Below are 27,383 nucleotides of genomic sequence, written 5' to 3' on the forward strand. Positions count from 1 at the left end.
CACTTTTGAAAATGGTCAAGTGCTTTATTACACACAAGAATTACAATGTGCAGTGAAATGCTTTGAGTACATGTTCCATAACGGAGAAGAATGAGAATAAGCTATAGAGAATAACACACAAAATGTCAATACCACAAATACTGAAGGAAATTAAGGCACATGAAATATAAAAGATGAATAAATATATCTCTGTTAGCCTCCAGGCAGCAGTATCACCGCCCTGCTGGCAGCAGAGAGAACAGGCTGTGGCTGGGTTGGGGGGGGGTGGGGGTGGGGGGGGGCGTGGCAGGGGAATCGGGGTGCTCACTGGGAACCCTCCGAGTGAGGTTGGGGAGGCTGGTTCTGGTTCTCCAGGTGGCGACGCTCCAGCCAGAACGATATCTACAGCGCAGGTGTAAAAGTTTCTGAGAACCTTGAGACTAAAGTCCGTCAGACGTCTGAGACGCTGAGCAGGTCGTGGTCAAACTCCAGAACAGTGAGACTGGGGGCGGCTTGGCTCATGGGTCGGAGTATACCTCGGTTCCCTTTTGCTCTTCTTTGGAAAATCAATCCTCCTGTGAGGATTTTGTGATTTTTTTCTGATTGTGCTGTCAGTCACATAATGCACGTCTCGTTTTCCACTGGTGACTTCATTGAGATCACATGCTGACACACAACCTTCACCCACATGCTGCTTTCTCTGCATCGTCTCTGGCCCAGGGGAAGTTGCCACCAGCATATGATGAGGCTGGTGCCAAATGACGAGCACTAAAGCTTTCCTATAAAAAGAAGAGGCGAGTAAAATAAATAAGGAGATGTGAATCACACACAAAAACAAAAAAGAAGCCACTTGTATTAATTGTGTGTTACCAAGAATTTCCTGGAGTATTTTCAAGGGACTGGATATTTTTGCTTTTGTGCCTCGCTGCTTCACAGGTTCAGTTTATCATTCAGTCTTCATACACAAACTGCCAGAGCAGATTTCACCTTCAGCTTTGCTTCGCCGCCAAGCATTTGTTCGGCCATGCGTCACATGATTCCAGCTAGACAGTCAATTAAAAAGATTATTGCATTCATAAAAGATGATAAACGCTTCCTGGGCATCCCATTTATATGCTCAATAAAACTCATGAGGTCTATAAGTCAATTATTTAACAGGGAACCAAGGCAGTACTCTGATATGTGCTCTCTCTCTCTCTCTCTCTCTCCCTCTCCCTCTCATTTCCATGCACAGTGATCAAAACCAGTGCTTTAAAGATTCTTCATTGCAAACATTTACAGGAAAATGAATGGATGATCACATTGAATGAACGTATGAGGAGGATTGGTCACTTGGTTCAGGATCTATCACTCAGTAGGAAGATGCACATCATATGAATGTTTTCATTCGGAGCGTTCTGTGTTGCTCGTACCTTCAATGAAAGCAGTGTGTCGATACATTACGAAATTATTTTAAGACTGTGCATTCATAGTTAAAGTCTTTCTGATCCAAAAATAGATCAACTCCTGTTAAATACACATGAGGTCTTCATTTACAGCGTGTGTCAAAGGGCTAACAGGATTATATCCTGTAATTCACCGTGCACAGGGACGTGTTAATGACACTCATTTAAAAAGGAAACACTTCATTATACCAGGTGACGGTTTCTCATGTAGTTAAAAGAAGTATTGATTTTGAAAAGCCCATAATTTATTATATGAAGATTTGACCCTAGAAGTCTGTGCATCGTGACTGCGCAAGCTAACATATTTTTGTGCGCGCACACACACACACACACGCACACACACACACACACACACACACACACACACACACACACACACACACACACACACACACACACACACACCAGTAAGTGAGCTGTGACAAGTGCGGGGAAGGAGGGAACACAACATTCCTCTCATTACGATGCTGAAGAGGAGCTTCACGGTTCACTTCCTCTCCTCTCACTTGACAGGACACACAGTGTCTCAGGAACAGGGAATATATTGAATATGTATGTTTACATTTATTGAATGTCAAACTGCAAAAAAACGAGGATCATTCACTTTAAATCTTTAATCGTGTTATTATTTTTTTTTGTTTTGGGGGGGTGGGGGGTATTTTTATTATTTGGTATTTCTTCTTGTGATCGCCACTGCTGCTCTGCTCTTCAGAACCATGATATGTTCACAAACATCAAATCAAACATGTGATCCTCTGCAGACAGTGACGCCTCAGGACAAAGTCCCCCGGTCCATCCACTGGAGATGTACCATAGTATATTTTTAAAAAACAAGTATTTATATCAAAGACTGAGGATTTTTGAAAGCCTGTAAGGGTCTGATAATAAGACAGACCGTCGTAGCCAAGGAGACTGATAGGAGTGGGACAAATAGATTTCAGGGTTTGGGTGAAGTGAGGAGAAACCTGAAGGCAGACAGTAACATGGACAGAGAGCATTGTGTGTGTGTGTGTGTGTGTGTGTGTGTGTGTGTGTGTGTGTGTGTGTGTGTGTGTGTGTGTGTGTGTGTGTGTGTGTGTGTGTGTGTGTGTGTGTGTGTGTGTGTGTGTGTGTGTGTGTGTGTGTGTGTGTGCGCGTGTGTGTGTGCGTGTGAGAGTTGTGCTCTTATCTGTGGATGACAGCAACAAGCTCTGGCACTTAAACGTCTTCCTCCTTGTCACTTCTCTCTCATTACTTTCAATTTCTCAGATCTTTGTCTGCAGTTTTTTTTGCCCTCCCCTCAATAAGGTGACGTCTTTGTTCTCTTTTAACCTCAGTTAGTGACAATGTCCCTCTGAAATCGTTCACGTCATGTCATCTAGGCTCATTACATATCAGTTTGAGTTGTTTTTGACTCTGCTGCAGGTACTTATTGACAACTAAGAGTCTTTTATAGCAGAGAAATGGTCTACATATTGGAACTGACAGCCAGATGGACTGTAATTAATCAGCACTGCAAATAATGGTTATTTTCCATTAAGGATTTAATAATACAAATGTCAAGAACATTTTTTAGAACTTTAATTTCAATTTCAATTTCCAGAACTTTGATTCCCCTGAGTAGTTTTAATGTGTTGGTTTTCTTTAGCCCCGCCTCATCAGTGATCTTTGAAAAGGTTTAGAAAACCACTGGACTTTAGTTCTGATTAATTCTTTCATCACATAAAATAAGATATTTTGCACATGTGTATAGTTTTTTTTTCTTTTTTAGGATTAATGTGTAATTTGAAGTAGTTTCTCCTGTCAGTCAATGAAAAGGGCTCAGTGCCCGGTCCTACTGCCTGAGCATCGTGACTGAGTTGCTCTCATCGTGCTTATTTGTTTAACAGTTTCAGCCAGGAAATCCAGTATTCAGGCTCAGAATGTTTTACTAACTCAACGCCTCAGGCCACAGACTCTCTGTTAAACTACTCTTGCAGGTTTGTTTGACTTCGGTCTCTGGTCAGCTTTGCATTTTCACACCTTCCTGTCCTCATCAGGCGACAATCCAAGAAGAGCACTTGGGCCACAATTATGGACGACTTGGTGTTTTACACCTGTTGTGAGAAATGTGTTATTAGCCTCGACCAAGGGTGTGCTTTACCTCCGCTGCTCCTACTAATACTGGATTATGTGGAGCAACGACCAGGAGAACATCACATACGAAAACATTTCTCTTGCTCAGTGATGTTGTTGTTTATTGTTTAGATACCATTGCAGGAGTCTCTCCAGCAAACACATAGAAACAGCCTGCGGCCTCGTGTGAAGCTGTGTGAGTCTGCGGCTCTTTCATGGCAACGTCTTTTTATCTTTTAAACTATATTTACGCCGGGAAGAAGACCCTTGAGATCGCATCTCCTTTAGCCTCAAAACACTTTTAACAGTACACAATAGTTGAAATGATAAAATGCAGATGACTGTGAACAAATTTAAAAAGATAAAATGCAAATGATCCAAAATAGATTGGGACTAAGTGAATAATAAAGAACATAATAATGCATAATGATGCATAATAAAGAACAGAAATGAAAAAAACCCGTTTGGACATTTTGGCTTCTATTTGAAGGACGTTTCAAGCAGAGACACTAAAAGTTGTTGTTCCCAGTGGAGATGGAACGAGAGGAGCGTGCAGGAGCAAAGTGTCACTGGAGCGTAGGGAGGTGGAGCGACGGCTGCTGCTTCTCTGGAGACGAGCACAGGAGGAGGAGGAGGAGGAGGAGGAGGAGGAGGAGGAGGAGGGAACCAAGCCAAGAAGAGCCTCTCGCTCACTGAAGTCATCCAGTGAGTGAATCTCCTCACGCTGAGGCAAGGCCTCCAGGCCCTGGCTGCACATCACAGTGGAGAGGGAGGCCACAAAGGTGTTCAAAGACTCCAGACACTTTAATGAGCTCATATAAAGAACATCGCCATAATCAATAGGTGGTAAAAATGTTCCCAGCAGTTCAGGAAAAACATGATTCGTTTAGAAAATGTAATCCAGTTTTAATGTCTCCCCTCCCTGGTGACGTCCCCTCCTTGCATAAGAGCAACAACCTCTCCCAGCAGTAAGTGGTGGTCCATGTTCCTGCACTGTACACGCTCACGTACAAATTAATGAAAAAAACATCATTTAACCAAACTCAGTTTTTACCAACCTGTTGAGAAAACTGCTTTTAAATAATTAAGTAGCACTTTGAGGTGGTAAAACCTGCTTAACTTGATGTATCCCAGTTACATTAAAAATTATTTCTTTTCGAACGGTAGAGCGGTCGACACCCAATCGGACTGTTGCAGGTTCAATTCCCATCTCCGCCCGCCCACAAGCTGAACTGCCCTTGGGCAAGACACTGAACCCCTGAACTGCCTGTGTGAGAGGGTGAGTGGTTGGTGGTGGTCGGGGGGGGCGAGGGTGTTGATTGGCAGCCTCTGCTCCGGAGCAGCTGTGGCTACATACATAGTTTACCACCATCCAGTATGGAGGGACTGAATTATGCAATGTGAAGCATGTGAAGAAGAGCACTATATAAAACCACTGCATTATTATGTTGACTTTAATATGATGAGTGATTAAAACTTAAGCATTCAACTACTTTGAGTACTGCAAACTCACAAGAAGTTACTGAAACCAGGAACTCGTGACGTCAGGATGTTTCAGGTGCAGGAGACACGCGTGGCAACGTTTTGCTGAGAACCTTGGCTCCTATCATCTATTGGTGCTTTTCACCACAAGACCTGCCTCGACTCGCGATGCCCTTGACGGTTTCCCATTACGTGTTAGTACCTGGTACCAGGTACTTCTGTGGTTCTTCCTCGACCGGTGGCTCAGCTGGTGGAGGAAGTAGGTCTCCAGTTAACTTGAGCACCAGCTAAACCAGAACACCAGACAGCGAAGCACACTTTGACAATAAGGCACGATCGTGACAATCCACATCTTGTAATATTAATACTTTGAGCTGACATCCAACACGGCGTTGTAACTCCACTCTTCCAAATGCATGTCGACGCCACATCAGGAGGTGCAGATTCTCTGGGGGGTGATTATCACGACGGGGAGAAGGAACGATGACTATACTACTATATTGGAAATGAAAATGTAAATGAGTTGAATGCAGTCGGGCTGAGTAGGTACTCGTGGAAAAGCGCCATAAGTGAATGTTATTTTTATCACAAACGGCCTTTCTTGGAAACAGTACTGCCTTGCAGCCTTGATGGCGGCGGCGTGCAGCAGGATAATGCCACAGAGCGGAAAGGCTTCACACATTTCAGGAATAGTAAACGAGCGCAACAACATGTGTGAGTTGTTGACCTGGCCCCCTTTTTCCCAGCTCTCACTCCAATCAAACAGGTGGGATGTGCTCGACCAGGGCTGTCAAACTCAACCCAGTCACATCGAGCCCGACAGGATCCACCAGCACAGTGATGCACGAGCAAAAGAACCGATAAATACCAGCACATCTTCCCTCATTTTAGAGCAAATAAAACACCAGTCCACCTGTATAAACACACCACCTAGAGTTTAAAATTCTTGTTACTTGTCAAAACTAAAGCTTTCTGTAGCTTTTAGCATGTTTTCATCAACTCATCATCAAGCTGTCAAGGCTTCGATGCTAATGCTATTTAGTTAGCAGTCAGGTTAGTAGGTTCATAAGTGTGACGTCTGACAGCCGTTAGCAATGCTGCCATCTTTGTTGTGCTTCACTTGTGTTGCATTATGACCTCGGTTGTCATTGAAGCAGTGTATCTGACCCAGTGGACACATTTATAACTGCACTTACCTTTATTGAAAAATACACTTCTGAATGCTCTGTACATTTTGCTTTGTCAACACATGGACTGGATTGGACTGGATTGGACTGGATCGGCACTTCTTTTGTCCCGTGTGCTGCATGTTTGACACCAACGTGCTTGACAGACAAACGATTGTCAACACTTGGGTGTGCAGTGTGTAACCTCACGCTCACTCGGGGTCAGATTCCTGTTGGGTTCTTGTCGTGAAGAGTGTCGCGCCACTCGTCCCATCTAGAATGGCCATTTACATGATCCCGTCGATCCATCCGCCTGGATGCATCGGGAGAACGGACGACGACAAAAGCCTCAGCTGATCTCGCCAATGCGTACAAATGCAATTGCACCAAGGAGTGCGAGCCCCCCAGGCGTCTGCAGAGCCGCGCGTATGGCGGCTTTGTGGATCTAATCAAACCATGCATACTTACAGACGCTATTGTTTCAGCCCTGGTGCTGACAGAAGTAAGTCCCTCACATCTTTATTGTAGCGTGGAAAGAATCTGGGGACAGTTTCAGCAGATGAAATGGCTGAACGACACTGCAAGTTGCCTTATTAGTGTGTGTTTGATTTCAGCAACGCAAAAGAGGAAGAGGCGTTTGCAAACAAACTGAAAGAGGCATATAAAAATCATGCGAATACACTATAATAACATAAAATACATGTAATGACATGGATTATGCAGGCTTTTCTGTGTGGGTGAGGTTGCACATAAAGCATTTTTAAATCGTTCTTAAACCTGCATATTGATGTGTTACACATGGCAGTAAAAATAACCTCAAGTTTCATGTGAAAACTAAAGTAAAGCTGATGACGGTGGGAATATTTCTTGTCGTGGTAGTTTCTATAGTGTTCTATAGAAAGAGTATGGCCATGAACAGAATGAAAATCACCAGAGGGAAGTTATCTTATGTCAGAGATTAAACACATCTGATCCAAATTCCACTTTGATTAAATCACTGGTTACCAGAATATTTAATCGAAGACGAGATGTTGTAGCTGTTATGTGATTATATAGAAGAAAAAGGTGAGAAATTACCTAAATAAGCATTGTTGATCCAATGGGGACCGCAGGCGATGAGGACAGATGGTCTTTGTCTTTGGTCTCTATATTCTGAATGAATAGATTTGGTCCACAAATGTAGTACTCAATGTTAATTGTTTCTCCTTGATTTCCCTCCATTAGAATATTGGATCCTCGGAGCTGCATTCAGAATCTGCTGTGTCTGTGTGAGCTGGACTGGCTCCACCCACACACGCCCATCTATGGGAAGAGGAGGAAGTACTTCCTCTCGTGGTGCCATGTGCCAGAGCAGAACTGCCTGATTGTGGGAGGAGTCAAAGGGGGAGGAGCCTACCTTGATTGTGATTGGCTAAACCCCCGGTGACACTATATAGGGTTTGATTTCTGATTGGCTGGTTGGAGCAACACACTTTTTAAGCCCTAGAACAAGCTGGAGAGAGAGGACACACTGTCTTCTCTTCTGGGGCGTCGGTCCAGGTATGGAGACGATTATTACTGCTGGAGAACCTCTAGAAAAGGAATTTTGCATTACATGACTCCTTTACATGAAAAGTCCAGCATGTAGCCATGATGCTCAGTTATAGATTTCCCTCAATCACGTACGTATTTATTCTTCATTGCCCGTAAGTTTATTTTTTCCACTGCCTGCACTCTATTTGAATAATTGGATCGCTAAAATAATTTACAAGGGCGTCTGAGAAAGATCCAGGGTAATCCTAAAAGGCACCATTGATACAGTACATGGGTCCATCTGCTTCTGAAACATCGCTGTACTTCTATTTGTTTCCACTCTCAGCAGTTAATGACAGGGGATCATATTGAATCACTACTGTAGGGGGTTATTCTTGTTTTCTTTTTAATTATCTATCTGTAATTAAGCCATCACTGTGGCGTCTTAGAGTCCGGCATGTGAAAAGTACGTCCTTGAAATTCCAGCAGTGCGGCTTAATAGTGTTTGTGGTATTTCCAAGATACATAGAAACACTTGCAGTGTAATCAGACTTCCATTAACAAGCGCCGCTAATGACGCCTCTTATCTCTGATGACTTCATTTAAATGCAGAGTCAGGTACAGCGTTGAACGCTCATTACTCGCTCAGCCCTGGACAAAGCATTTCTCCACCTACAGTATATTGATGTACACACAGTGGAAAACGTGTGTGGTTCACTTAACGTCTGGCGTCATTTACGCCCAAAACACGGACATAAAGGGATGAAATGAAACGTGACGATAATACTTTTCCTCATTCCTTGTTTTAATGCATTTCTTCGAAAGCTTTAATGTATTTCTTTTATTCTGTATGTCTTTAATTTCTTTGTAAAGCCTTGTATTTGAATGGTGCTCTATAAATAAATGTGCCTTGTCTTGTCTTGCCTTGCCTACACAAGCCGGAGGGTAAAAAAAATAGAGATAAGTTAAATTAGAGTAAATATTTTAATTATTAAGATAATTATAAATATTATAAAAGAGTCTGGAGCCAGAAAGCAGATAATAAGTATTGTCATTAAAGCTGAAGGTAAAACAAGGTAAAACAAACGACTCCATTAATTTCACTGACGTTTATAAAGCTCCCAGGACAAATTTGACAACACAGAATTCTCTGTGGCAACAAAAAAAACTTTAACTGAAAACAAATACCATCCATCCATCCATCCATTCAGCCATCCATCCATCCATCCATCCATCCATCCATCCATCCATCCATCCATCCATCCATCCATCCACCCATCCACCCATCCATCCATCCATCCATCCAGCCAGCCAGCCATCCATCCAATCCATCCATCCATCCATCCATCCATCCATCCATCCATCCATCCATCCATCCATCCAGCCAGCCAGCCAGCCAGCCATCCATCCAATCCGTCCATCCATCCATCCATCCATCCATCCATCCATCCAGCCAGCCAGCCATCCATCCAATCCGTCCATCCATCCATCCATCCATCCATCCATCCATCCATCCATCCATCCATCCATCCATCCATCCATCCATCCATCCATCCATCCACCCACCCATCCATCCAGCCAGCCATCCATCCATCCATCCATCCATCCAGCCAGCCAGCCAGCCAGCCATCCATCCAATCCGTCCATCCATCCATCCATCCATCCATCCATCCATCCATCCATCCATCCATCCATCCATCCATCCATCCATCCATCCATCCAATCCGTCCATCCAGCCAGCCATCCATCCATCCAGCCATCCAGCCATCCATCCATCCATCCATCCATCCATCCATCTTCTATACTTCTTGATCCAACTCTTGATCCCAGACAAAGACAGGACACAAGAAAAACCTCCACCACTTCACCTCCACTGCATTTTATTTGAACTGCTACGGAGTCAAAAGCAGAAAACTCTTTCACACACAGGCACGCCGTGCAAACGCCACACAGAAATACACCCGAGCCTCGACTCCAACAGGACGACAGCGATGCCGACCAGCACGTCACCCCGTAGCCCAGCATCATCTGTCATTAATATTTGTTAAATCTTGAATTTCCAGATGCCCACAGCATGTGAATAAGCTATTTAGATGTTTGTAACATGGCAATTTTGTTAAAACAAAAAAAAAAACAAAACGCTGATCTCCATGTGTCTGGCCTCAGGACAAGATTTTAAGTAATAAAAAAAAAACAAGCCCAAACTTGCCGATGTGCAGAAAGAGCCTTTGTGAACTATAAGAGGCTTTAAATTCAAAATGCAGAAGTGTGTTTCGCATTATATTACAAATGTTAGGAATGTTTCCTGGAATCGTTTCAAATGACGGCGATCTATTGAAGGTATTGAAATCTGAGGTCTTTCATCTCTTCAATTTTTCCCATTATAGTGCTTGTGTGTTGGTGTGTGAGACGCTCAGGAAGCCATTCCTTCAGTCTGTGGAAACAAGTTCACACACCAGCTGACGCAAGGGACTTATAGCTTATCTGCTGTCACATCATTGTTATATTAAAACTATTCTTTCCCACGTGTCCACTTTCAGCCAGTCTCAGGTATTTTCGGGCAGAAGCACGAGTTTCAAACAGGCACACTGCTGGTTCATGAGTGCAACGACCAGAATCGATGATGTCAAGAGAGAAACACACATTACAGAACAGATAAAAGATCTATAAGATGTAGGGACAAAATAATGCGAGTGAAATGCATCCTATCCGGAGAATTATTCCAGTGGTATACATGAAATATGTGTGATTTACATTCATTTTACAGATTTATTCCACACCAATGTCATTTTGTATTTCGGAGTATTTTTAGTGGCTTAAAAATGCAAGAAAGAGTTGAAACACCATATTCTGAAGTAACTCCTGGTATTTTAATGATGGCCCTATAAGGCATTAACTGCAAATAAGACCAAAAAAAGTAAGTATTTAGTTTTGTGCCTGTCTATGATAAACGTGCAGGAGACACATGCACAGGGCAGATAAGGAACAATTCACCGTGTGCCGATGCCTCATTACAAAGTATAGACCTTTTGCAGACAATTGCTATTGTTGCTGTGGCATCTTTAAATTGTTTACACTTTTTTTTTAAATTGTCAAGCTTTTGTGCCTTTAAATGAGATCTAATTTGATTCAAGAACATGCCGATGTGTTTTTAAATTGGGGCGACACAATGGTCGGCGTGCCGGCGCTCATCAAGGACCAGAGGCGCCGTCGTCTCTCCGCCGAAACCAGCAGAACAAAAGGAAGCTCTTCTGTGCCTGGCGATGTGCGCCTCCAGCCAGATTTTCACTTTACATACTGCTAGCCGTGACTTGGCTACCGGGGGGGGGGGGGGGGGGGGGGATTAAACCTTTATCGTCTCGGCACAAGAGGACAGGAACTCTCCCCTCGTCGAGGGACGGACTATCAGAGGAGAAGCCTGCGCTTCTTTGAGCGCCGCGGTTAACTTTCATGTTTGTGTGAGCAGAACAAGAGGCTCCGAGACGCTCCTCAGCTCCTCCTGACGCCGAGGAGGAGAAGTGTGTACGTGTGGTGACGGCTGGCAGAGCCGAGCTCCCGGCCCTGCAGGCGCGCTGGGCCTCGTGGGTCTGGCAATGACACAAGGATCTGGGATGTGGATGTGGAGGAGCGGGGGGGGGGGGGGGGGGGGGGGGGGCCCGGGCCAGAGTCTGGACAGGGACCGTATGAAGCAACTCTGGCTGGCTCCGGCCTGGACCACAGCGAAAGTGGGTCACGGCAGGAGTGTGTGTGTGTGTGTGTGTGTGTGTGTGTGTGTGTGTGTGTGTGTGTGTGTGTGTGTGTGTGTGTGTGTGTGTGTGTGTGTGTGTGTGTGTGTGTGTGTGTGTGTGTGTGTGCGTGTGTGTGTGTGTTTTGTGCGTCTCTGCGCGTAAATCTGTCTGTTTTAGTCCGTGTTTGTGTTTCTGAGGCTCCATATAAACAACCCCACTTTGCATTGTTAGTGAAAAACCAGCAACACTTAATCCATCAGATTTCTCACACAACCACCCCCCCCCCCCCCCCTCTCTGTCTCCCTCTCTCTCTCCCCCCCCTCTCTCTCTCCCCCCCTCTCTCTCTCTCCCTCCCTCCCCCCTCTCTCTCTCTCTCTCCCTCTCTCCCCCCTCTCTCTCTCTCCCTCTCTCTCTCTCTCTCTCTCTCTCCCTCTCTCCCTCTCTCCCCCCCTCTCTCTCTCTTCTCTCTCCCTCTCCTCTCTCTCTCCCCTCCCCTCTCTCTCTCCCTCTCTCTCTCTCTCCCTCTCTCTCTCCCTCTCTCTCTCTCTCTCTCTTTCTCCCCCCTCTCTCTCTCTCTCTCTCTCCCCTCTCTCTCTCTGTCTCCTTCTTTCCGCCCCCTCTCTCTCTCTCCCTCTCTCCCTCTCTCCCTCTCTCCCCCCCTCTCTCTCCTCTCTCTCTCCCTCTCCCTCTCTCTCTCCCCTCCCCTCTCTCTCTCCCTCTCTCTCTCTCTCTCCTTCTTTCCGCCCCCTCTCTCTCTCTCTCTCTCTCTCTCTCCCTCTCTCTCTCCCTCTCTCTCTCTCTCTCTCTTTCTCCCCCCTCTCTCTCTCTCTCTCTCTCCCCTCTCTCTCTCTGTCTCCCTCTCTCTCTCCCCCTCTCTCTCTCTCTCTCCCTCCCTCCCCCCTCTCTCCCCCCCTCTCTCTCCCTCTCTCTCTCTCACCCACAAGACAATTTACAGGGTCTTTGTTTATCCTGCACTCACGTCCACCAGGCTGGTTTAACAATGGAATCCACTCCATTCTGCTCCTTAAATAGCGGTGGTTGCAGCTCAAGCAGCGCAGGAACATCAGGGACGGGTGTTGAGCTGCTCCACGTCTTAAATTTACAGAAGAGTTTAAAGAAAAGGGGAAGCTTGGGGAGAACTGACTTTCTCTCAGCAGGACGACGTGGAGCCGGTTCCTCAGGGTTGAAGGGACGTAGAGCGACGTAGAGGGAAACTACGTTTGACTTTGTGTTTACTGTCACACTGGTCTCTGCAAAACTTCCTTTCTCTGCTTTTTATCTTGAAACTGAGGAATGGCCGTGAATTTCTTTCATGACCAAGGTTATTTCCATTTTATTTGCTGTCACAACCATGTTGGTCTGTTAACATGAAGTCCTAACTTCACCATCATACACCGATCAGCCATAACATTATGAACACTGGGGGCTAAAGTGAATAACACAAAGTCTCTGTTTCACGGCAACGTTTGTCCTCAAAGTTGAAACATCTGGACATGGTGGTCAGAGGAAGGAAACATCTGGACACGGTGGTCAGAGGAAGGAAACTTCTGGACACGGTGGTCAGAGGAAGGAAACATCTGGACACGGTGGTCAGAGGAATGAGACATCTGGACATGGTGGTCAGAGGAAGGAAACATCTGGACACGGTGGTCAGAGGAAGGAGACATCTGGACATGGTGGTCAGAGGAAGGAAACATCTGGACACGGTGGTCAGAGGAAGGAAGCATCTGGACATGGTGGTCAGACGAAGGAAACATCTGGACAGGGTGGTCAGAGGAAGGAGACATCTGGACATGGTGGTCAGAGGAAGGAAACATCTGGACACGGTGGTCAGAGGAAGGAGACATCTGGACATGGTGGTCAGAGGAAGGAAACATCTGGACACGGTGGTCAGAGGAATGAGACATCTGGACATGGTGGTCAGACGAAGGAAACATCTGGACAGGGTGGTCAGAGGAAGGAGACATCTGTGGACATGGTGGTCAGAGGAAGGAAACATCTGGACACGGTGGTCAGAGGAATGAGACATCTGGACACGGTGGTCAGAGGAAGGAAACATCTGGACACGGTGGTCAGAGGAAGGAAACATCTGGACACGGTGGTCAGAGGAAGGAAACATCTGGACATGGTGGTCAGAGGAAGGAAACATCTGGACACGGTGGTCAGAGGAAGGAAACATCTGGACATGGTGGTCAGAGGAAGGAAACATCTGGACACGGTGGTCAGAGGAATGAGACATCTGGACATGGTGGTCAGAGGAAGGAAACATCTGGACACGGTGGTCAGAGGAAGGAGACATCTGGACATGGTGGTCAGAGGAAGGAAACATCTGGACACGGTGGTCAGAGGAAGGAAGCATCTGGACATGGTGGTCAGACGAAGGAAACATCTGGACAGGGTGGTCAGAGGAAGGAGACATCTGGACATGGTGGTCAGAGGAAGGAAACATCTGGACACGGTGGTCAGAGGAAGGAGACATCTGGACATGGTGGTCAGAGGAAGGAAACATCTGGACACGGTGGTCAGAGGAATGAGACATCTGGACATGGTGGTCAGACGAAGGAAACATCTGGACAGGGTGGTCAGAGGAAGGAGACATCTGGACATGGTGGTCAGAGGAAGGAAACATCTGGACACGGTGGTCAGAGGAAGGAAACATCTGGACACGGTGGTGAGAGGAAGGAAACATCTGGACACGGTGGTCAGAGGAAGGAAACATCTGGACACGGTGGTCAGAGGAAGGAGACATCTGGATATGGTGGTCAGAGGAAGGAAACATCTGGACACGGTGGTCAGAGGAAGGAAACATCTGGACACGGTGGTCAGAGGAAGGAAACATCTGGACACGGTGGTCAGAGGAAGGAAACATCTGGACAGGGTGGTCAGAGGAAGGAGACATCTGGACATGGTGGTCAGAGGAAGGAAACATCTGGACATGGTGGTCAGACGAAGGAAACATCTGGACAGGGTGGTCAGAGGAAGGAGACATCTGGACATGGTGGTCAGAGGAAGGAAACATCTGGACACGGTGGTCAGAGGAAGGAAACATCTGGACACGGTGGTGAGAGGAAGGAAACATCTGGACACGTGGTCAGAGGAAGGAAACATCTGGACACGGTGGTCAGAGGAAGGAGACATCTGGATATGGTGGTCAGAGGAAGGAAACATCTGGACACGGTGGTCAGAGGAAGGAAACATCTGGACACGGTGGTCAGAGGAAGGAAACATCTGGACACGGTGGTGAGGTCTGGTCTGCAGATGAGCTCCTGTACCTTCAAGTCTTTTAGTTTTGACAGAAAGGCGTCAGTTTGTTGTTCTCTGGGAGGAAAACAGGACGTGAACACAGTCACAGGCAGGTGGTCGTCATGTTGCACGTCAGATCATTGCCTGCAGCAATATAATCACTTTACATCAAAAGACAAATGAAGTGATCGTCTTATCATTTCGCTGCCACGGATCAGTTGCAGTGAAGGAAAGCTATTTCGTTGTGTTCCTCATCACACGTTAAGAGTTTCTGCATGAATGAGTGTAAAGCAGCTCCTCCTGCGTTCACATCAGTAACATTAACGTCAGACATGAACCCCAACATTCAACCACGAACGTTAAGTCTATTTACTATATATTCCTGGCCTCTTTGGAATTGTCATTGGAATGTTGTTCTTTACACGTGTTGTGTTATTCTAAGTCAGTCACTCAAATGCACAACTCTTATATCTTTATGAACACTCGTTGAGGCTCGTCTAAAATTACATCTCAAATTGTAAAACTCTGTCGGAAGATTTTCCACGAAGTGAAATTGCGACGACAACAACTGTAGTTTTGTGAACAAACATTGATCATATCTGGAGAAATCTCTGTGTGCATCAAAGTCAAAGTTTATCAGTGGACGTTCAACATCTTCACACCTTCAGGCGACATTAAAAATACACTTGAACACAATATTACATTTGTTTTATGTTTTACTTGTAATTTTGTTTAAATTAACATCCTTTTCAGCTCTAGATAATAAGAATTAACACCTAAAGTCATGCCTGTTTGTCTTTAACCAACGTTTTGTTCACACGAGTGTGGGAATAGCGCATTTTTTAAAAACGGCGTTAAACAGTGATTATGGATCGAAGCTGGATTTGAACCATTCGAGAGGGAAACAGTGACTCATTGTGCGTCTGGTAAATGTCAGTGGCAGCGTCTGCAGGTACGAAGGGGATTGTCGCAGCTTTAAAACGCTCCACACGTCTTTTCTGCTTCCCTAATATTTTCGCTTTCCCTCGTCGTCTTTGGACTCCGCACACTCACACACTCACACACTCACACACACACACACACACAGGCAGAATTAGATACGCTGGGAAATTAAACCCCACTTTTCTGCACACCTGCATCCAATTACACTAAAAGAGTCTGATCAGTCCTGACGGCGGGTCTCATCAGCGCTTCTGCACTCTGAAGGTTTCTGTGGGGAACTTCCTGTTCACACTGATGGCGCAGGGGTGAATAACACACTCTACAGACTGGGGGGGGGGGGGTAAAACACTGCATCTCAGTTAAAACCCACTCAGTGAGGGGGGAAAAGCGAGATTGATGATTTAAATGATCACACGCCGAGCATTTGGAGATTCCGGTCTCGCGTCTTCTTTGGGTGACATTTGGCGGTAAATGGAAGGAGGCAGGAAACTCTTTCGCCTCGGGGCCTCGGCGGCTTCAGTTTGGATGTTGTGATTCTCATCATGACGGATCTTCACCCGCTTTATTGCCCAGCTTCTGATGGGATTCGTCCCCTTTTGCCCTAACAGATGTCGAACTGCCATCTCGTTGGTTTTTATTGCCGGCAACAATTCAAAATAGTTACAGCAATAAAAACTGCAGGCAGATTTTCTTTTCTTTTTTTTTTTTTTTATTCCTGCGCCTTTTACTGCTGCTGCTTTTTTCTCTTGTCAGGATTTTAAATTGTATTTCTCTTCTTACATTTTTTTGTGAAAGTCCTCCTGAAATGGAAAAAGCTGACCTGAAAATGACACACAGCAGGAGCGTTTCCCTCTGCGCTTTTCTATTTCTTTGTCTCGCTTGTCAGAGCGAGTGAAGAACTGGTCGAGGAGAAGAAACCCAACATCTTATCTGCCGGCCAGAAAACTCTGATGACAAGATATGGAAGTAAAATTAGTGATCATCCAGTCATTTCACACAAATGGATCCTTTGCTTGTATTTCTTGGTGTTATTACAGTGAAAATATGCTTAAAGTGTCAGTTAAGTCATGTAATATAAAGGTTTGATAAGAATAAGAACACGCCACATGCTTTTTTTTAATCAGTAAAAACAAAACCCGCCTCTCAGGGGAACCTGCCTCTCACTACATTCATTTTAATTTGACATCTTTGTAAGAAAAGTATTTTTTATAGAAGATAAATGAATCATTATTTTTACATTCCCAGTATTAAAAATCACTGATGCATTTTTTTTTCAAAATTGTGTTTTATCAATTTACTTTAAGAACGGAAAAAAAAAGGTCATCCATACTATTTGAAATCTTTATGAATTGAACACTCAAAATTGCACAATAGAAACAAATCTTTTATTAAATGTGGGATTTTACACTAAAAGCTCGCAGTGTTCAAACTTGAAAGTCGGGAAAGTTTTAATTGTGGAGGATTGTTGAAATTACGCTTTTGGTTTTTTATTGAAATATCTTGTTTCACAGTGTAAAACTTCTGTTGGATGATTATTTCAGGTACTGCGAACATGTTATAGTTTCATCCTAGAAGAACGACAACAACAACAACAAAACATGTCACTGCAACTCAGACCTCACGCCACCTTTATTTTTTTTATTTATAAAGGCTTGTTTTTTTTTTCTTGAGACACTTGTTCTCCTTTTAACACACATAAAACAAACTCACGTAAAGTTACGTAAAGTTAACAAATAGATCAGAAAATGCTTTAGTATGTTTCACACAGAAATTAACGTCACGTCACACATTAAACATTTCTCATGGAAATACGATCAAACAGTTTCAATTCCTGTTGGAGTTGATTAAATATGGAGGGTGTGTGAAAACGGAAATCTTGAGGCCATAGAAAGTTGACATCCTGTCAGCGAAGTGACATCACGTGGCGTTTTGGTACCAAATATCAAGACGACGGACAAGAAGGAGGCAGCAACACGCTGTTACCAAGCGATAAAACAAGACGTTAACATTTAAGTTGACGGCTGCTGCAGGTGATGCTCGTGACTCATCATGTATGTTCTACATGCATAAGTCATCTATAAATATATGCTTTTCACATGTCACATGATTGGTTTCAGAGGTCGCCGCATGTCCAGTGTTTCTATCGGGACACGTGAGCCTCCATCATACGTCATTGTTCGATGTGTTGTTGTTTGAATTTAGCAGGAGGTTTAAAGAATCATTTGCATTTGTTTTTGTGAACACAATAGATGAATGAGGGCTGCGATTCAACGAGAAGGAAGCGTATTTACTCATAAACATCGTCAGCCTGTTTAAATGCAGCAGACATGAGTCGTGACTCATACTTGTTGGACATTTTCTCATTCAGCACCTCCATTATACTAATTATTATAGCAGATAACAACAGAAGAACGAAAAGCCATACAGAACATTTAGTTCATTTGTGTTTCATCAAGCTCCGTAATTCTAGTTTGAAGGAAGAAGAGGATCGTCACTATGAGGAATATATAAATATTGACCTGCAATAAGTAAAGTATTTGTACGTGTCTGAAAATGAACTTCAGATTTATTATGCATGTGTGAAAGTAGTAGATTCCACATGCTCACATTACTTTGATTAAGTCGTTTCTTGTGCATTAGCACTTTTTTTGTCTTTTCTTACATTTCCACTCATATTTGAATGTATTTCACGCCTTGTAATCAACTTTGCTGTTTTTACCGAATCATACGTTGCTTCTGAGTTCACTCACAATTTAAATTAACATTAAAAAAAACCTTGATCTGCAATTTTACAGACAATGAATATATATATTTTTAAAGACTAATAAAACTAAGATAAAGAGAAGAGCATTGTTTCCAGTACAAATTGCCATACTCTGAAAGTGAGAAAGTGAGATACTCTGAAACTTTTACTTGTCATTAAGTACAATTCAGGCAATGCAGTACAATAGTTGTACTTGGATATGATATTTTCATTAATCTGGTCTAGCAGTTGAAACATATTTACATCTTAAGCAGTGAACACCTGAAAGGCGTCATGTTATGCAAAATTCCCTTTCTAGAGGTTTTCCAGCAGTAATAATCGTCTCCACACCTGGACCGACGTCCCAGAAGAGAAGACAGTGTGTCCTCTCTCTCCAGCTTGTTCCAGGTTTTAAAAAGTGTGTTGCTCCAACCAGCCAATCAGAAATCAAACCCTATATAGTGTCATCAGGGGTTTAGCCAATCACAATCAAGGTAGGCTCCTCCCCCTTTGACTCCTCCCACAATCAGGCAGCTCTGCTCTGGCACATGGCACCACGAGAGGAAGTACTTCCTCCTCTTCCCATAGATGGTCATGTGTGGGCGGAGCCAGTCCAGGTCACACAGACGCAGCAGATTCTGAATGCAGCTCCTATGATCCAATATTCTAATGGAGGAGAATCAAGGAGAAGCTGGATTTGGGACAATAAACTTTGAATATAATGTTTTTGTACCAACAAGACCATGTCAAAGTGTTGAAAAGCATCATAATATTAATCAACATGACCGGCTTTTACCGTTTGTGAGATATTGCATTATATTGAACGTCCGAATTCACGTTTTTGATGGAGGTTTTCCTTTACGACCTTGGTAAATAAGCTTGACTTGTGATCTTTGACCACCAAAATGTAATTGAGCGATCTCTGAGAGTTGACCCGTGTGCTGGATCTGAAGAAGTTCCTCGAAGGCCACGGTGACTGGAGACGTCGTCTTACAGTAACAACACGGAGACAGATTCTCAGCAGCAGCCTGGGATCATGACGTCTCCAGCCCTGAGCTGTTGTTGAGCAGAAGCATGAAAAATAATCCGATTTGTCCTTGTGCTGTGCAGGATGAAATGTGAGGTGGGCAGAAAGTAGTGGAAAAACCATGTGGACTGCCTCCCCGCTTGTTAACTTATGCAAATGGGCACGGAACACAAACAGCTGATGCTAAAGGGAAAGACTTGTGTGTTAAGAAACAGTGAATATTAAACATTGTTTGCGAGCAGAGAGTCGGGGTCACTGACGTTATCAGAGAGCTTCCTGAGGGGGAGCTCAGCGTCTGCAGCCGCCCTCACGTCCATACCATGAATTGGCATTTCAGTCTGACCTGAAACGTTGACACTGGCCGGCGGTGCCGAATTAAAATTCATGGGATCATTAAAGCCGATGTGTGTCCAGAACAAAGTGCTTCAGAGCAAAAGGACACACAATATCATCAGCCAGTATTAAAAATGAACCATCACTGCCAGCCCGTTGTGAGGAATTCCACCAGCAGGGCAGGATCAAATGACTCGGTCACTTCTAATAAAACTTGCTCTGGTCGGGGCTTTTCTCAGTCACTGGATTGTCCAAGGTTGTTTAAGAAGTTCTGTCCTCAGGGAAATGATGCGTCAGGATAAATACGGCGCGTTTTAGACAAACAGGAAGTGGATGAGTCTTGAGAGGCTTCATAGTTTCACAGGTAGGAAAAACAAAAAAAAGCCTCATTAATTGAATCACAAGAGAGACGCTGAAATGGCCTCTGGTGGAAAACCTGGAAGTAAGAAATATACAACAGTGTGTGATTGTAATGGAATGTATGGTGTGTGTGTGTGTGTGTGTGTGTGTGTGTGTGTGTGTGTGTGTGTGTGTGTGTGTGTGTTGTGGACACACACTGTATATTCAATAGTCATGGCAGTTAAAAAAAGATAAGAATGAAAATGTGTAAACACTTATTCTGCCTCCTTTTTAATAACAAGCTACATTTGCTTTATTATTCCTTTGTTTTATCTTCCTATTCTTAGTTTGCATTGTGTTTATAAAACTACATATTGGATCGGGGTTTTTTCTGTCCTACACTTACCGTATTAAAAAAAACAAAAAAAAAACAGAACCTTTGCAGTTATTAAGTAATATTTTAGGGAATTGTTGACAGTCAGTAGTTTTCATTTGTCTATATTTCTATTCTACTTCATTAATTTTAAAACCAACTGTTTCTACTGAGCGCATCCACAATCTGAATCTCTATATCAAACCACATCCTTCTTCTAAATGAGAACAATTTCTCAATTTACTCACCTGGTAAAATAAAGGTAGAATAAACGAGTAAAAATTATCTGTTTTAACTCAAATCTGCCTTATGCTTATTTAAAACACTGATAATTCTGTTGTTTGTCAGAGAAATGTGTCTTTGAATGAATTTTTATACAGGAATCAAATATCAACGCAAACAATTTTGGTTAGAAGGAAGCTTCCATCCCCGCGACCCTGAACAGGAGAGACGCTGGATGGATTGATGGACGTGAACACTTTTCTATAGTTTCTGTACTTTTGAGTATTTCTCAACCACAGGATGGTATTTTGATGTATTTTGAAAACATATGAGTGAAAAACCGAATTCACTTTAAAAGCATTTTTTTCCACTGATTTAACGCCAACATGATTCACAGTGTTCGTCACATTCACCCATTCACACACACATTCACCCCCCATTGGAACTAGTTCAGGACGTACATACTGCAGATATGCACGTCGGTGAAATGATGAAAATGAGCCAGAATAAATCCATATCAAGCTCAATATCTGTCATTGTCAATCGACACTGAAACGTCCACTCCGACACGCAATTTTAATCATAAAGGCGAAAATACTGGATTTCCTGATTTTTGTTGTCGTCATCCTTTGTTTTAGATTCTTCGTCAACTTCCCGTCGGCCAAACAGTATTTCAGCCAGTTTCAGGACATGGACGACCCCGAGGAGATGGAGCGGAGCAGCCAGCTCCGGCACCACGCCCGCAGGGTGATGAACGCCATCAACACGGTGGTGGAGAACCTCCACGACCCGGAGAAGGTGTCCGCCGTGCTGGCCCTGGTGGGGAAGGCCCACGCTGTCAAGCACAAAGTGGAGCCCATGTACTTCAAGGTCAGTGTTTGGGAACGGCTTACTCTTTTTTTTTTTTGTTTCACTGCGTGGAGTCACGGAGTCGAAAGCGGTGCCTGTTAGGAAGAACATTTGACAACTGAGTCCTGAATTAGAATTGTCAAGCGCCATCAGAATAACAGCTGTTTAATCAAGTTGTTTTTCACTTTTTCTTTTTGCTTCAGTGGGTCTTGAATCCTCATTCTCATTGCGAGACTGACATCAGAAAGGAAATTGAACTCTCCCTGATTCAAACTTGGAATCGATCCTGCATCGCTCTTGTCTGTTTGTTTTGTCTTAAATGCAGCGATTTCCTGAAATACACTTCAGAGTGAAGAAGTAGAGAGTGAAAACGACACAGATGTGCATGAGCAGCGAGAAGAGCGCCGCTGGGGAGAAATATTTTAGGTCTTCATTGTTATTCAATTACAGCCAATGTTAACTTGATTTAAATACAGTGCACTTATAAACCGAATTACAACAATCTAAAGCCCCCCTGTGATAAAACATCATAGTTCTTTTAAACAGCTGGTGAATAGAGACTTATTAAGACTCTTTTATTAACATACTAGTAAACAAAGACAAGCAGAAGCTTCATTAAGTCCCTTTTAGAAAAATGAATGTGTCTTGGGCCTGGTTTACTGGAAATGGCAGTTAGTCTGAGTTTAGAGAAAATAAAAGGTATATCAGGTGTACAGTGTTTTCAAACAACGCATCAATTCATCTCTCAAAGCTTTTTAGAATGCTTTGAGAGAAACCTTCAAAAAAGAAGTACAAAACAAACTACTTTCTTTAAGCCCTTAGATTTTCAGTCATTAATAAAAATGATCATATGCAAACATTTAGAAACATTAACAAACCTGCACACATTTCAGTTTGTGTTTGTGTGCATTGAAGAATAACTCCACTGGAGAGAGTTGAACCTGCAGCTTTTCAGCCACGTTTCTTCTTTCAAACCGAGAAATTAGACGAGACGTGACAGAGTTAATGATCTCCACCATCCGAAAATTCAAAGATGAGACCGAAAACATAAACTGAAACCTCCTTTAAACTCCTGCTGTGTCTGCCAAGGATGTAATGACATCGTCAGCGTATATTTATTTTGTTTCTCTGCACGTCTGTTAGCAAGATTACGTCAAAACTGCTGCAAAATGTTTCCCACTGATCGACGTGAAGTCGTGAACGTGATCATTTGGAGGTGATCTGGATCAGGATTTCACTTTCTGATCACCATTACGTCTGAGGTACCCGGTGGATTTTCACCAAACGTTCACCACAGACACATAATGACCCATGAAGACTCTTATTTTGAAACTGATCTGGATCAAACTCCAGCTGTGGGACCGGAGAGATTCTGGATCATCATGCAGAATCACCACCAGGGTGTCAAGTTACCATCAGGAAGAGGCATTTTCTTGCTAATTCCAAATTGTTCTTCAACAATAATGTTCTTCACGTTTCATGGTTGACGTAGATCGGTCACATCTTTCTGTAAAATCTGGCGGACGTCTGAAATCTCTGAGCTCGTTTCTCAACGGGATGGATGGAACCAGGGAACCCCTGGCCAAGTGGGGGCCCTAAGCAGGATTTTATTTTGGGCCTCCCCTTCCAATAACATAATAATAATAATAATAATAATAATAATAATAATAATAATAATAATAATAATAATAATAATAATAATAATAATAATAAATTGCAATGACTAACGAATCAAACGAACAGCCTCTATCAACAGTGGAACAAGAACTTTACAGATGCTCACGTCTGAAAAAACTTTGTGGCATAAACAGTTTTTTCTTTTTTATTTCAACAACATCCCACCTTCAAGTGAAGCACGAGCCTCTGACTGTTTGGACTTTTTCTTTCTTTTGCTCGCTCCTGAATCGTATTGACGTTTGGAAGCTCTCTCTCTCTCTCTCTCTCTCTCTCTCTCTCTCTCTCTCTCTCTCTCTCTCTCTCTCTCTCTCTCTCTCTCTCTCTCTCTCTCTCTACTCTCCACCTGTAAACAACTGCCTGCCGGCCCATCTGACCGCTGATTGGTCAAATGGTGATGCTTCGCGCTTTCAATCATTGCGCCTCTCTCTCTCTCTCTCTCTCTCTCTCTCTCTCTCTCTCTCTCTCTCTCTCTCTCTCTCTCTCTCTCTCTCTCTCTCCTGCCTCTCCTGACTCGGTGGCGGTGCTCTACGCGCCTCTCGGCAAAATGCATGCGCATCCTTTGCACATTTGTAGAGAATGATGATACTTTATTGATCCCGAGGGAAATTCAATTCAATTCACTTGCGCAAAATGGGGCCCCCCATGGATGTCGGGGCCCTACGCACAGCGTGTGTTCTGCGTGTAGGGAGGGAAGGGCCTGGATGGAACAACAATAATGGTTAATCCTGCAGGTCTGACCAGGCCTTGGTCGCTTCCTGACCCTCAACACATAGTAGATTAACATAGTAGATGACATTTATCTCATGGAAAGGATGACCTTCTGCCTTCACCTTCAGATTCACGTCCTGTTTTTACTCAACTTTGGACCCAGTGGGTCAGATATGTGACTTCCCTCCAAACGAAAGTAGGAACTCATTGTATAACGCTGTTCTTATATTTTATTGCAAGATAGTATACAGGGCCAAACAATTAGTCTTGTACTATGTATACTTTATCTTAAAAAAAATCCTGGATAGACCTTTCTCTTTTCATTTGCTTTTTTGTACCTGACCATCTTTCCTGATATGATTTGATTTTCTGTAGTTTGTTTCTTATTTTGTGGAGAAAAAAAATCAATTGTGAGTGACAGAAGTACATGTATGTAAAAAAGTAAGCATGATATTGTATTATACTCTCACAAAATAAATAATGTTCAATAAAAGTAAAACAATAAAAAAAAACTCCGGGTCTGTAAGAAAAGATAACAACATTTAAACACAATACCAATAAACTGACGAGACACAGATAAACTCCTGAGGTCGGACCTGATCGGATCCCCGACACTCTCGTATCGGTAAAGTATGACGACAAGGAGGAGAAATAGATTAAACACAGTTTAGGAGCTTCATTTCTTCAACATGACTGCATGTTGGGGAAACATCCTCAAAGTGTGCAAAAATGCCGTTTTCAGTTTCTGGCATGATGCTTCGTTTTTTTCAGTGCTCCATATATTAATAGACATTTTCACAGCAACGTGAGAATTTGTGGCTTTACAGACTTTTATTAAATTGATAAAGATCATACAAAATCAGCAAAGATCACAAAACACGACTGTATATTTATAATAGCAACACGAGGTCGTTACATGTGGAGGAGCATTGGGATGATGTTGAGGCGATGCAGAGCGAACATGACTGGTTACATGTGGAGGCAGGAAAAGGAGCCGGTGTTTAATATAGACCACGTGGTTACGTAACTTCCAGTGTGAAATCCAATGTACTTCCCTCCTCATCCGATGGAAGTGGGAAGTATACAGCTTCCCCCTTCAAGTCCTTTGACTGTTTGTCTGCAGTCGCTTCTCAACGCAGCTGTGAAGAGACACAGATTGGCAGCTTCCGCCTGCCTTTAAGATCCGCTCTGAATTGATCACTTGTGAAATTAGCAGATTTGTCTCGCTGAGTATTTCCTGAACTCTCAGCCGCCACAATGAATCTCTTCGTTTATTCTATAATATTTGATATCCGATCCGTTCCCCGTCAAAGCGTCAAACAACACGTGTCCCACAAATGTTGGTACATACAAAAAATAAGCGGTGACATCACTGGTCATACGAGGCAAATCAACCCTGTGTTTACATCAGCGTGTGATTGAGCCATCTGCTTACATGTTCTGGTCTGGTGGTAAAAATATCTGTCAATGCAAGAACGACTCAACCTGCTTTGTTCTGGACCAGTTGATCCTGATAAATACTGACGCCAGTTACTTCTCTTGAAAGTAGTAAAGTCAATTTGTCAGTCACAACTAGCACTGGGTGTGAGTCTGATGAATTCACGTCATCATCATGTTATTCTTTTTTTTTATATAGCAAAAGAGAGATAACATAAGATTTATACATACAGAGGTAATTTAGCATAATGCATAACCATTGCAGGAAGTTCAGAAATTACTTTTTTCCCCACCAATCCCCAAATTCCACTTGCACCTTGAGGGAAGCAAGTGACCCAAACACTAAAAACAAAACTTCACGCAAAAAACTAAATATATCATAATAACTCAAATTAAATAAAGATATAAAAATTATGATCATAAGTAGTATATAAATAGATAAATAATAGAAAAGTAGAAAAATAATACAAGTATAAAAACTAAAATAGAATTGAATGAATAGATTGTAGAAGAAGGTAGAAGTCCGTCAGGGGCAGCGTTCAATGAAGCAGAATAAGACAAAACAGGCGGACATTTTCAAATAAATCTGTCATTACAGCCTCTGATATGATGTGTGATCTTTTCTAATTAAGAAGGACATGCCTACTGAATATTGTTTTACCTTTTCATTAATGTAAATTAATGTACTCATCCTTTTTGTCAAACTGAAGCTGCACTTCAAATGCAAGAACTTTACTGAACTAGAACGGGCCCTGGGGAGAGCGCATACCTTCACCAACGCCACATTTGTCACCATGGAAACCAATGGATAACAAGGGTATTTGATCCACCACGTCACTCCGTTGACATGGTGACATTCATGTTCTCACTGTTTAACACATATGTACACACACTTGACAATTTCTATGCGACCCCTCCCCCCGACCTTTAACCCCCCAAATGCTAACCAGGGTAATGACGTTATATGTCCATTATCTATTGATACTACCAGATGACATCGACAGAAGGTTAAGGTTAAATGAGGATTTTCTTTTGGCTCCCATTCTTTTGTGTTATTTGAACGGAGTGGTGGAGTTAGCACTGTGCTAGCAGTGTGCTAGCAGTGTGCTAGCACTGTGCTAGCAGACGGCTCACGGCAGCTGCGGAGCTCCAGCATGTCGATAATGACGTAAATATCTCGAATCCTAAACTCTCATGGATTAGATGACAAATCATCCCTGAACCATTCATGCCATTCAGGTTAAAAAATTTTGCAAAAAGTTGGTAAAATACATACATACATACATACATACAATCATACATACATATATACGTATGTACGTACATACAATCATACATACATAAATACATACGTACGTACATACAATCATACATACACACATACACACATACATACATACATACATACATACATACATACATACATACATACATACATGCATAACATACATGTATACTGAATTTAGTTCCTTGGTAACGTTTTACCCCTAAATCATGGTCCATGGGTATTAGTATTAGTATTAGCATTAGTATTAGCATTAGTATTAGTATTAGTATTAGTATTAGTGTTAGTATTAGTATTAGTATTAGTGTTAGTATTAGTATTAGTATTAGTATTAGTATTATAAGCTGGGTTGTATGTGGCCTCCAAAACACATATCTTCTTCACGAGAAACGTATAATTTGAGTTTGGTTTGAAAATCCTTTCATCATTTCTTAGCAGTCCATTTCATTGCCCGACTCCTCTGCCAGGGCGGATTAATGTTTCACTGCGACGGCTTTAACTCCACTGCCACGTCCAACCCAGCCTTCTTCTCTCATTTCATTTCCTCTCTCTGTCTTTCCTCACCTCTGTTGTCCTTTTCCTTCTGTCTGCTTTGCCCTTTTCATCCTCTTTGTACGGCCGGCCCACCCACCGCTTTCATGTGGCACACTTATCATTTTCAATTCTCACCTGTCTCGCCCACTTTTCTGAAACACTGAAATAAAATCCTTTTTTTCCCCCTGCAGTCGTTCTGTTCTGACTTCATGCTGAATACTTTTCCTCCACATTACTGACCTGCTCTTACTTCAAAGGGAACAAA

The 27,383-nt window shown here is 43.1% G+C and overlaps 1 protein-coding gene across 1 annotated transcript in view; it reads left to right on the top strand.

Annotated features, from left to right (window-relative positions):
• The window catches only part of cygb2 (cytoglobin 2), a gene marked incomplete at both ends in the record, with an annotated part of 32,369 nt that overhangs the window by 811 nt on the left and 4,175 nt on the right, over positions 1–27,383 (top strand). The window contains one exon of the mRNA XM_080519924.1: positions 21,267–21,498. Within this exon, the coding sequence (XP_080376050.1) occupies positions 21,267–21,498 (232 nt within the window). The remainder of the gene's footprint in view (positions 1–21,266; positions 21,499–27,383) is intronic.

Source organism: Blennius ocellaris (genome assembly GCF_963422515.1).
Source record: "Blennius ocellaris genome assembly, chromosome: 3".
In the NCBI taxonomy this organism is placed as follows: domain Eukaryota; kingdom Metazoa; phylum Chordata; class Actinopteri; order Blenniiformes; family Blenniidae; genus Blennius; species Blennius ocellaris.